Source organism: Meles meles, chromosome 15, assembly GCF_922984935.1.
Source record: "Meles meles chromosome 15, mMelMel3.1 paternal haplotype, whole genome shotgun sequence".
Classification (NCBI taxonomy): Eukaryota; Metazoa; Chordata; class Mammalia; order Carnivora; family Mustelidae; genus Meles; species Meles meles.
In genome coordinates this window covers 44,684,073-44,697,129 of record NC_060080.1, presented here as the reverse complement: position 1 = coordinate 44,697,129, position 13,057 = coordinate 44,684,073, and the positions used below count along the sequence as shown (strand labels likewise).

Genomic DNA, 13,057 nt, shown 5'->3' with positions numbered 1-13,057 from the left:
CTACTTTGTTAGTGTCTGGGCCATTACGGTTCCATACTCTGATGTAGGGTCTCTGATGAATAAGACCACATCTTTGAAACTGGTTCAAGGACATCAAAATAGAGACAGAACTCCCCACCCTCCTCGCAATACCTACTTATGGCAAGGGCAGTAGCCTTAGAGCAGTTTGCCATATGATAGAAAAAGAAATTATAGAGACATACTAGACATCTGCCAGTTTAAGGCATGGAGCAGGAAGCAACAGAAAGATCACTGCTCTGGATGACATTTGAGCACGAACACTCTGTGACACTCTCTGCCAACACAAGTGTTTCAAAGAGGATTCTGACGGATTCTATTAATTGGATCTCATTGAGGATAGATGCAAGTAATCAAGGTAGGTCTCAGAAGATTAAGTCCCTGGGGATTACCAAAGGAGGTGAGATTCTCCTCCCTTCCAAGGTTCAGTTTTTATGCAGTAAGAACAGCTCCATTTTAGACTGTGTTCTTATTGTATTCTAATTAGAATTACTTTCTATTTCCCTGTTAAGTTTCACTTAAGGAAAAAAAAGGTAGAGGAAGCATAAGTTTGAGAAAGAGGTGGTAATTAGAATAGTGATTAGGAAACCCCAAAAAGATCACACTGGTTCAGGAATTGTGAAAGAAGAGTAGGAACAGTCAGAGGTTAAAGAGGACTCAAAGAAGACTAAGCCTTATGTTGAGTCAAGAAAACCTTTGTACTTAAAACCCAGTTTCTCTTTTTGTGCTTTCTGTGCTGATAGTCTCATGCAACAGTGAAATGATTCACAAGATATAGATGGACATTGATGAGGAAATGGGAGGGTAAAACCAGAATATTAAAGATGAACCAGCTTTGATTTCAGACAGACCGACCTTGTTTTGAATTGTAAAGAGTAGAGTAAGGACCATGCTCCATTACATGTGGCTTAATTTCTCTGAGCTTCAGTTCTATTATCTGTAAAATGTGCATAACTTACTTGATCGGATTCTTTGGAAGTTTAATTACTTAGTATTTGTAAAATTATGGACACAATACCTGACATCCATTAAATGCTCAATAAGGGGTGACAAAATCATCATCCCTTGGAAGAGAAACTATTTTGGATCACAGACTGGTGACAGTAAAAAAAAGTACACAAAAGAATATGAAGTCCCCTATTTGTAAAATCTTTTGTGAACTCTAAACCCCACCTCCTTGTCCCCTGTCCCCACCCGTGCTGAAAACTAAGTTCATGAAGCTGAGAGGCTTTTGAACCTGTGTTGGCATAACACTAAAATCAATTCATCCGTCAAGTCAGTTCATCTTCAAAATTAAGTAAAGCCAGAGTTTTTATGTCAATGACAAAGGGCAAATTTGAGTATTTCATCCAAACATTAATCAATTCAAAGTCGGTTTGATTGACTGACTGCAACTCGGTATTGATACACTCCAGTATCCATTGACTCATTTTCTCAAAGACCAAAGCACATCATACAACCCTTATCATGCTTTATAGTCACCATCTTGTCAAAATGGCATGATTAGTCCCATTCTTGCCAGGAAGAATGCAATCCCATTGTACTTCCATTTCATGCATCTCATGATAGATACCAAGTCAATTAAGTGGAAACGAAAGTCAGATAGCACCTGTCTATATCATCTATTATTTTTCCCCCAATAGGTGAAAAGACAGTAGTCTCTGTTGAAAGATGTTCCAGCATGAATTATGAACATGGCCCAGGAGAGTAAGAACAAAGTACCCCTATGACCCAGCACTTGCTGATTTGTCTTTGAGATCTGTCATGTGGTCTGTGTGATTAACTCGCAGCAGACAGCATTAGTTATTGACTCAGCCTATTTTAGCCCATAATTACATGATGACAAATCAGAGACCTAGAATTATGGCTGTAAGTTGGAAATAAGCGGGTGCATTGAATCGCTAAGATGACAGATGGTCGAACTTTTGACCAGAGAAGTATGTTAACTTGGTCAAAATTGTGAAGGAGGCAGAAGTTGTCTTTGACAGAGGTGGTTACTCTTTGCGGCAGCCAGTCCTTCCCTTATGTTAATGGACTGACTTTGTGTTCTCATTCAGGTGTTTCTTCCTCTCTGAAAAGGGTAAATTAATCTAAAAGCAGGTTATGGTAGGAGAAAAGCTTTTAGTGTCCCACTCCAACATTTCTCCCAAACCCTGAAATTAGAGTGCTTATTTCCTTTATGTGTCCCTATCTGCTGCTTCTGGACAGCATTTTCTGAGAGAGGGACAGGCAGAGAATGATCATACCCTGATCTGATAAAATGTAGAAGTAATCAGACCTTGTGATCCTAGACATGACATTTTATACTCTCTTCATAGGTTGATGTGGTTAAAATTGGTTAGCGACAACTCTTGGACACTTAACCTTGGTGATAGAATATATTATTTGGAGTCACATAGACCTTATCTTAAATACGGGCTTGGCCAAGCTGTGTGACTTTGGGCAACTTTCTTAACCTCTCCATCCCTTATCCGTGCATATGTGCGTGTCTGTGCTATGTGTGTATGCACAGCGTTCTACCTCATGATGTCATTAGGAGAACTGCATGGTGAAAGTATCACAAGATGTGACACATACTGTCAAGTTGACAAGATGACAATGATGCTTATAGCGCAAGGTAGTTCTTCATTACAAGGCTGGTCAAATAATTTAGGCTAAAAGAACATGGACAATTTAGGAAATCAAAGTTTTTCCTTACTAAATGGGAGAGTTACCTCAGTTTTCCTATTTACTTCATGGTCTGAGACTGGTAAAAGTCGAAGGACCCACACTTTAACCGCTTATATTTATTATTCTGCTTTAAAACCAAGTAGGTAGGGGCACCTGGGTGGAGCAGCTGCCTTCGGCTCAGGTCATGATCCCAGGGTCCTGAGTCCGAGCCCTGCATCGGGCTCCCTGCTCAGTGGGGAGCCTGCTTCTCTCTCTCCTTTTGCCTGCCAGTCTGTCTATTTGTACCTCTATCTCTCTGTCAAATAAATAAATAAAATATTTTTAAAAAGTAAAACCAAGTAGGTAGACCAGTGAGTTTTAGCCCTTTTAATCGTTATTTATTAACATTCATGTACTTGAAGCCTAAATGTTAGACTCTGGCTCTTGTTTAAGGAAATAACAACTGTCAGTTTAGAAGCCCATAGACTTCAAATTCATTTTTCTCTTTGAGATTAGAAAATTAATCATATCAAAAACTCCTGAGATTTAGAATGAAGAAAAGATTCTGGGCTGAGTGATTATTGGTTTGTTTCAGCGATTTATACTATCTCTTAATAAGTAGAGTTTATAACCTCAATCACCAAAAAATGGTTGGCTGTTCAGAGGAAAGGCTGAACGCCTGGGGTGGGCTATTCTGTGGATTCAAGTCTCTGATTCCACAATTTGTGGCCCCAGATCAGCCAGAACCACAGTCTGTAGAGCTGTGCTTGACTACGTGCTTAGAAGCAGCAGAAACTCTCAAGACTGCCCCAGGTGAGCACATCAGAGAAACAGAAAAGCTGATTTGTTCCCTTTCCTCTTGGCCATGAAAATCACTTTTCTCATGTTCAGTTAGTTTGAGGGGAGGAACAATTGCGTGTTACATATTTTGTATTCCACTTGATTTAAATGTAGCCAGCCTCTCTTTTTTTTTTTCCTAGCTAGAACGACTTTAATGTGTTAACATTTCAAACTGCTGAGTTACATTGATAAGACCTAATTAAAACTCATGGGTTGAATTTTAATTTGATTAATTTGCAAATTTCTCAGTTTGTGATCTACTGTTTATAGATAACCTTTTTTCTTTTTTTTTTTAATTCCAGTTTCAGAAAAGGTCAATTGTGAATTTTTAAAAACCAGGAGCATCTTAAGAATATTTAGGAAAAGACTTTGGCTCATCGATAGCTACATAAGCAGAAGCAGATGTAATGACACTTGCGCCCGAGTCACACACCATTAAGTGCATTTTGCGGGTCAAGCACCCCTAGAGTCAAAATAACATCTTCTTTTGCAAATCTACTTTGAAGGGGCCATTTTTTTTTTTTCCTTCAGAATTGTGCCCTTAGAAAATATTTGTCAGTTCTGGTAAATTCTCCTGAACTATGTTGATGCAGTGAGTGGAAAAATGGTTACACATTCAATCAAAAGATATTTGTTGAGCTTCTGTTCTTTGCAGGATGCTGCAGCCTCTACCCTAAGGAAGCTCAGACAGAAGTCAGAAGTAGGGCATTAATAGGAATTCAAGAGTAGAGCAAGGCAATTAATACTCAAATCCCAAGTTAAACAATTGAAACTCATGTGATATAGTTGAAAGATAAGGGTATGCCCTTCAATACACAAAGTAATTCTTTTGAGACAATGGAAGTTTCATTGCTTTCCATCCGGGGACTGAATGTAGAGTATGGAGGTCTGCAGGGGAGTTTTACAGATTCTTCAACAGAGAAGTACCTAGGGAATGGCTTAAATGATGGTGCTTAAGACTTGCAAGGCCTAAGTAAAACATGATTAGTAGCTCTGTATGAGGAGGACAGATTAATGTAGGATGGTGTAAGATCATCAGGCAAGGGTGCTTCAGGAGAAAAAGTTTCGTATTTAATATCTGTAAATCCAAACTTATCTCAAATGCATTGGAATAGCTGTCTTGTTACTAGTACAATATTGTATATGTGAGTTTATAACCAACTCATTGGTTGTATATTAACCACCTCTTTTGGATACAGTTTTTGAAGTACTTTAAAATATTTTTTTTCAGAAATACAGTTTTTTAAATATTTTAATTAAGTATTTGTATCAGTCCAGCTTTCTAAATTTGTATTATAATTTTTGTATTTACACATGCATACTCATGCACATACACGTACATACACAGAGACTCGATGTTAGTTATATAACGTCACACACATGCATGCATGGAAGTTAGTAAACATGGCTCTGCATTAGTAAGATGTATCTGTGCAGGTAATAGTCCAGAGACACCTTCATGCAAATCAAAGAGACCCCTTACATGGGTAGATAAAGCCTCATCTCCAGGTTGCTCAGCCTGGTGAACAATGCTTGTAATTTCAGCAACCATTGCCCCACTGGGATGGGACCATGATGCATGGTTGTGCATGGTGATCTAGTTGTGCTTAATAGTTAAGTATGGTGTTAGTTGACCTGGGTTTGAACCCTATTCCTACAGCTTTTAGTTATGTAATGTTGAGAATTTAATTTCTCTGGGCCTTAGTATCACCATTAATAAAATAGGGGTTAGAATAGTATTAATCTTGTAGTTAAGTAAATTAAGTTTTTATATACATAAGCTTCTTAGCACACTATCTGATATACATTTCTGTACTCAAGGAATCATGTCAATCTTCTATTTATGCATAGTCACATAGATTCTGGCCCCATCCCTGTCTTTCAAGGCAATAGTGTAATAAGCTAGAGAGGTAGCTGAAAAGGAAAATTAATACAGACATGATGATAATATATTAGCAGTAATCCCATATATGCTTTCATTTCTTTGACAAAACACATTTATTATTTTATTTACTGTCCACCATAACACTTTGAGGTAATTGTTTACTATTCTTAGATCTGAAGAAGTTAAGAATATGATCCAGTAGCAAGTAGGTCTTAACCTAAGTCAATGACAGATTCCATTGAGCCCAGTTTTGTGAAGCTTATGTCCATTAATATTTTTATTAGAAATCAACTACCTTGGGTTGGGGGATGGGCATTAAGGAAGGCACTTGACGTAATGAGCACTGGGTGTTATATGAAACTGATGAATCACTAAATTCTACCCCAAAACTAGTAATATACTATATGTTAACTAACTTGAATTTAAATAAAACAAAAAAAATGAAGAAAGAAGAAATAACTACCTTTCCTTCCAACAATTCACTTACATTGGGAGGAGTTTTATAATTAAGGAAGCAGAATTTTCTTGTATGTGTTGTTTTACTTGTTCTTTGCAAAAGCTGTAAGTTCCCCAAATCATGCTTTCATTGGTGAATATCCATATTCCAGAACCAGAGGGCCACTACTTCTGTCATACTTACCAACACACTCCTTTCTCGGAATCAGTTTGCACATGGTTCTAAGAAGATGCAATGAGGTATTGTCAATGTTGCATTCAGGGTTTGCTACATATATGGTGTTTAACAAATACAGTTGGTTCTCTTCATTTGTACTTAAATTCTGTAAAGTCACCATGAACATTTACTTAGCAACTATGAAGTCATTGCTTCTAGAGGAAATAGAGGGTTAGGTTCCTGAGAGCTGCTAGTCTCAACATTTTATTTCAACCAATCAATAAGCAATCTTGTTTAATGAATGTTTCTTTTCAGATATTTTACTATATAGTTTTGATTCATTGTTATTGAACTCATGGCCAAGCGCAATATAGCCCCTTCCTGCATGAAGCTTATCTAATACATGTATGTTTCTCCATAAGGCACAACACTGCCTCTCTGTGCTTAGGGACACTAGGCCTCACTTAAGCACTATGCTTGGGGTCCATGTTAAACAGCAAAATTACCAAAAAAGAGCAGAAAGATGTGGAAAATGTGGCACTAAACAGACCACAAAAGGACACTTGTTTAGTGCTGAAACAAGAAAGCAGAAAAGTTGTTGTTCAGCCACATCTGGGAACAGGCCTGTCAGGTGACTGTTTTTTTTTGTTTTTGTTTTTGTTTTTTTTTTTTTTGTTTTTTTTTTTGCAACTCTGTGCCCATTTGTGAGTGACCGAAAGCACCACAAGTATTGATTGTAGAGTTGCCAACAAATTTTATACAGTCAGCAAATTTGTAAATAAAGAATCCATGAATGACTAGAATCAGCTGTAGTTCTTGCTTTTCCACATTCCCTTACCTAGCAACTATTGAAAATCCGCTTTTGCTTCCTAAACCTATGTTTTATCCCATCACAACTTCTGCATCCTTCTAGTCTCTGCAGGGAGCCATAGTTATCTCAGAATTTCCAAAAAGGAGGTAGAAGAGGGCTGGGGATAGGTATGACACCCCTGAAATGCTCTGGGTTAGGGGATTGTTTGGTATCTATCCATGGATTCCTTCACTAACATTCATGGCAAGTTTCCCCACCCCACCCCGCTTGGATGCTCAGATATTGTTTAAAATTCCTCTCCTTCCCAGCGTCAGAAGGCCTTTTTTCCCCCCCTTCTCTGAACAGATTTCAGTGTTGAAAGAGGTATATTCTTTCATCTGGTAGAAGTTTCCTGAGACCAAATATAAAAATTGTCAAGAATAGATTCTTTTGAACAAACATATGTCATCAAAGCGACACAGAAGTTCTGTTACTGTCAGTGTGCACGCACCTTTTAGATCTCTGTATTTTCTGCGTATAGGAATAGGGACGGGGATTTGGGGGACCTTACCAGTCTGGGCTTTTACCTTCCTAGGAATGGAGAAACCGTACTTTCTGGAATGGTGGGGCAGCCTGTAAACCTTGTCAGGGTCCAGCTTTGCCATTAGCTGGAGGCAGAGTCAACCTACTGTCTGTGTTTACTTTGTCACCATTAGTCACACTGTTTCTGTAACCCACACAGGCCATCATGGCGCAACTACCGCAGGAGGAGAAGGCAAAAATAGCTGAGCAGGTGGAGATATTCCACCAAGAGAAAAGCAAGCTGGATGCCGAAGTGGCCAAGTGGGATGACAGCGGCAATGATATAATTGTGCTGGCCAAGCAGATGTGTATGATCATGATGGAAATGACAGACTTCACAAGGTGAGGCCCAGAGACAGAAAGATGATTTTCTCATTAAACCCAGAAGTGTAGCAGTGTATATTAGCCTGTGAAAGCCTGCTGAAAAATTCAAATACTACATCAAAGCAAGGTAGTGGTATTATAAAATTTACATGTGTAAGTCAAAATGATCTGGACCTAATTCTCAGCAGATCGTCAAGGAGGACAGATTCATTTTTGTGATTATTATTGTTTTAATTATCTATCCAAAGTCAGTCATAAAATCTAACCCGTGGGGGTTGAGTGACTCATTTTTGTTCTGTGCTGTTTTACAGTGTATGTAAGTACTGTTTTGAAGGTAAGGTGAATGATTTGTTCGTATCCCTTTGGAAAAAAAGGATATCGATACATAGATGTGTGTGCATCTATACATGTAATAGTCCGAATGCTGGGTCATGATCTAGCATTAATTTCAGCTCATGTTTTAACTTTACATATAAAGAATCAGCTTCAACAATCTGATTCTATAATTTTGACAGGGAAATTAAAAATTGTGTAACTCCAATTCCCTTCTGCTCTAAGCACTGCTTTTAATAAATCAAGAGACCCGTCAGAATTTTGTCAGGAGCCTTTTCTTCACCAGGGGTCATTGCTGTTTCTGCCACTGCAATTTTAATCTCCTGTTTAAAGGGAGGTGACATTCTGCCCTTCCTACTACACAAAGGGCAAATCAAGGGAGAGCAAAGCTCAATGAAAAAAAAAAAAATCCCTGGATTTTGAAGCTGAATACCAGGTGATTTGGGACCAGCCTCATACTGTCTGTTTATTTTGCAAAATGGGGAAATAATGCTTTTCTTATCAACTTCACAGGAGAGTTTTCCAATCTAAAGAGGCAATGCAGTTATAAATTGTGTTGCTATACAAATGCAAGCTATCACTTTGCTATAATTTTTTTGCCCCCTGGGAAACACAAATACACGTGAACAGAAATGTTTTAATGATTAAACATGATATTGGTTAATAAAACTATGTAAGATACATGGCAGTGTCAAAATACAACCTTATGGGTGACAATATTTTTAATGATTATTCAATGTTTCTAATAAGAGAAAGCTACAATTGATTTGAGGCTGTAATAAAATATAGAATATCTCTGCTTCATCCCCTTTACCCTTTGCCTCTGGTCAATATATACTAATGATATTGCTGCGCCCTTTCTCTAAATATTTTTAAATTGTTTTTGACTTCAGTGGAATTACTTTAGTGTTATGAGAGTGACCTTTGAGACTTTTAAATGTCATTGTATTCATTAGAAGTTCAAATTCATACATTTGGTTAGTTTTTGTTTGCTTCACAGATTTATTTCACACAAAAAATAATAGTAGGAAAAAACTGGCTGAGCCATTATTTAAGTCTGAATTTACTATGGATCAGTCCATCCTAGCAGCCTCAGTCATTGCTTTTCTAGGCCTGCGATGACTTAATTTGCTTGCTTTCGACATTGTATTGGTATTTTATCTGATGGATATTATGCAACCCATTAATAATATCACTTGAACAAATAATCTCATCAGTTTTCAGTGAATAATGAGTCTAGTCAAGTTGCTGGTTTAGATCAGAAGAACGTTTTATACTGCTCCATTTTATATATAACTGTGGTCAAGGAAGAGCGATAGATTCGAGGGGGTCTTGTTAGATGATGTTAAATAAGACGGACTTTCTGTTAGTCAAAGTACAGTTTGAAAAGTGAAAAGAAGGCCACTGCAATTTCCTAGGGATTTCATATAATCACTTTATGCTGATTTGTGTAATGAAATGTCTAGAATGCTACTGGTTATCATTTTCTCCACCGCCTGATGAGTAGTTTCTCACCTCTTTGTGAGGGCAGAGGGAAAAGCACAGTAATTAATGATGAGAAAAACAGAAGGGGGCGTGCATTGGGAAATAGAATGCGGGAGGCTGAGCTTTTGCTGCTGCCTCCATCTGCAGAGCCTCTTTCTTGGCAAAGAGAAAGCCGACAAGCCTTTTTTTGGGTGGACTGTGACCTCAGTTCTCTGCACTTAATTATATGCATTATTATTATTATTGCCCTTGCATTTTTCTGCTTCAAGGAGGAATAATTTCAGCTGTATACTTCTAAGGGGCCCTATGTACTATATTCTCTAAAGGAAAGGCGATAGGTGGTTAGGAATTACTTGACTCTTCTTCTCAAATCCTATGTTTAAATAGCATCTGGGGGCAAAAAATACCCTTGCATTTATTATCTTGTTGTTTCATTCTTGTCAGTAGCTAACTCATTAATTTGATGCAGTAATCTCAGTGATATACACTCCATTATTATTAAAATTGGAGAGGTTCTGCCTCATTATTTGTGAAATAACTTCTTCATGGAGGATAAAACTAATTATGCCTCGTATCTCTTTCCTGTTCAGTTCTTGACTACTGTCTCATGGGCAGTGGCAGAAGCACTGTCCTGCAGAGGTTGAATCCATATATCTGATGTCATTCTCAGTAAGAAATAGCATGTACCAGTCTTCTGTCCCAATAACATAAGGTGTGCAGATGGCAGAAGCTCAGAAAAGAAACCCAAGTTTAATTGTATAGCAAGGAGCAAAGTTGTCTTTTGAGACCAACTATAACTTCTGATCTGTAATTTAGGCTAAAAAAAGTGACTGTCAGGGTTACAGTCAACTGTAAAATACTGAGCATCAGGCTCAAAAAACACGCAATCACGGCACTCTTCCCAAACTTCTTTTCTGCCTTGGTCAGTACCTCAGCCTCGGTATCCTTTGACTGGTCTTTCAGCACCACTTCTTGACACTTTTCTGTTCATTCCAAGTCACATCTGGCCATTAAAGGGCAACTATCTGCCTCCATTACACCAAAACCCTCATGAGTTCTTCTGTTCATAGAAGAAAAATGAAAGTGTAGAGTTTGCTATACATGCTTAATTTTTAAAAAAAAATGTGTTGAAGTATAGTTGACACATTACTATATTAAAGTATATAACATGATGATTTGACAATTCTAAATATGAGGTTATGCTCAACACAAGTGTAGCTATCATCTATCACCATACGATGGAATTGAGGTAGAACTGACTATATTCACTATACTATGCCTCTCACCCCGTGGTATATGTATTCCATGACTGGAAGCTTGTATCTTCCTCTCTTCTTCACCTGTTTTACCGGTACCCCCACCCCTCTCCTCTCTGGCAGCCATCACTTTATTCTCTGTATTTATGGATCGCTCTGTGTCTGTGTGTGTGTATATGTGTATGTGTGCATGTGTATATGTGTTGTAGATTCCACCTGTAAGTGAAATCATAAGGTGTTGGTCTTTCTCTGAATTCACTTAGCATAATACTCTCAAGGTCCATCCATGTTCTAGCAAATGGCAAGATCTCATTCTTTTTTATGGCTGAGTAGTACTTCAATGTGTGTGTGTGTGTATGTGTGTGTGTGTGGGTGGGGGGGGGAGAGATCGAGAGAGAGAGAGAGAGAGAAACATCTTTTTTCATTCAACTATTGATGGACCCTTAGGTCACTTCCACATGTTGGCTATTATATATAATGTTGCAATAAACATAGGAGAGCATATATCTTTTTGAATTAGTATTTTCTTTTTCTTCGAGTAAATACCCAGTAGGAAAATTACAGGACTATAGGGTATTTCTATTTTTTAATTTTTTTTAGAAACCTCCATATTGTTTTCTGTAGTGGTTGCACCAGTTTACATTCCCATTGACAGTGCACATCCAAACCAACACTAGTTATTTCTAGTCCTTTTGATTCAAGCCATTTTGTTAAGTGTAAGGTTATATGTCAGTGTGGCTTTGGGTCTATTATTTGGATGATTAGCGATATAGAGCATCTATTCATGTGTCTCTTGGTCATTTGTATGTTTTCTTTTAAAAATGTCTATTCAGGTCTTCTGCCCATTTTTGAATTGGATTATTTTAGTGTTGAATTATATAATTTTTTATATATTTTGGATAGGAACTGCTTATTGGATATATCATCTGCAAATACCTACTTCTATTCAGTAGCTTATCTTTTTGTTTTGTTGATGGTTTCCCTCACAAGTGCAAAGGTTTTTTGTTTCTTTGTTTTTTGCTTTTGGCATAGTCTCAATAGTTGATGTTTGCATTTATTTCTCTTGCCTCAGGAGACATATCTAGAAAAATGTTGCAAAGGTCAGCATCAGAGAAAATACCCTCTGTGTTCTCTTCTAGAAGTTTTATGGTTTCAGATCTCACATTTATGTCTTTAATCCATTTTCAGTTTATTTTTGTATATGGTATAAGAAAGTGGTCCAGTTTCATTGTTTTTGCACATAGCTATCCAGTTTTCCCAGCAACATGTATTGAAGACAGTCTTTTCTCCAATATATTCCCCAATATATTCTTACCACCTTCGTCATATTAATTGACCATACAAGCATAGGTTTATTTCTGGACCCTCTATTCCAATCAGTTGATCTATAAATCCATTTTTTACCAATACCATACTGTTTAGGTCACTACAGCTTTGTAGTACAGCTCAAAATCTGTGTGACACCTCCAGCATTGTTTTTCTTTCTCAACATCGCTTTGGCTATTCAGGGTCTTTACGGTTACATACAAATTTTAGAATTATTTGTTCCAGTTCTGTGAAAATTAATATTGGTGTTTTGATTGTGATTGCATTGAATCTGCAGATTACTTTGGATAGTGTGGACATTTTAACAACATTAATCCTTCCAATCCACGAGTGTGGTTTATTTTTCCATTTGTATGTGTTCTCATTAGTTTCTTTTATACCTTTCAAAGTACAGGTCTTTCAGAAACTTTGTTATGTTTATTTCTAGATATTTTATTCTTGGTGCAATTATACATGGGATTTTTTTTCTCAATGTTTCCTTCTGCTACTTCATTATTAGTGTGTAGAAATGCAATAGTTCTCTGTAGATTGATTTTGTATCCTGCAGCTTTGCTGAATTCATTTATTATATCTAGTAGTTTTTTTGTAGTCTTTAGTGTTTTCTGCGTATAATAGCATATCATCTACAAATAATGAAAGTTTTACTTCTTCCATATCAATCTGGATGCTTTTTATTTCTTGTCTGATTGCTGTGACTATGAATTCCAATACTATGTTGAATAAAAGAGAGTAGGTAACTTTGTCTTGTTTCTGATCTTAGAATAAAAGCTCTGACTTTTTCACCATTGAATATGAGGTTAGCTGTGGGTTTGTTAGGTATGACCTTAATTACATTGAGATATGTTCCCTCTAAACTCACTTTATTGAGAGCTTTTTCCTTTCATCATAAATAGATGTTGAATTTTCTCATAGTTTTTCTGTATGTCTTGAAATAATCATGTGATTTTTATCTTCCA

The 13,057-nt window shown here is 37.2% G+C and overlaps 1 protein-coding gene across 5 annotated transcripts in view; it reads left to right on the top strand.

Annotated features, from left to right (window-relative positions):
• The window catches only part of CTNNA2 (catenin alpha 2), a 1,143,090-nt gene that overhangs the window by 1,035,854 nt on the left and 94,179 nt on the right, over positions 1-13,057 (top strand). For all 5 annotated transcript variants that reach the window (XM_045979218.1, XM_045979219.1, XM_045979220.1 and 2 more), the window contains one exon: positions 7,538-7,719. In XM_045979218.1, the coding sequence (XP_045835174.1) occupies positions 7,538-7,719 (182 nt within the window). The remainder of the gene's footprint in view (positions 1-7,537; positions 7,720-13,057) is intronic.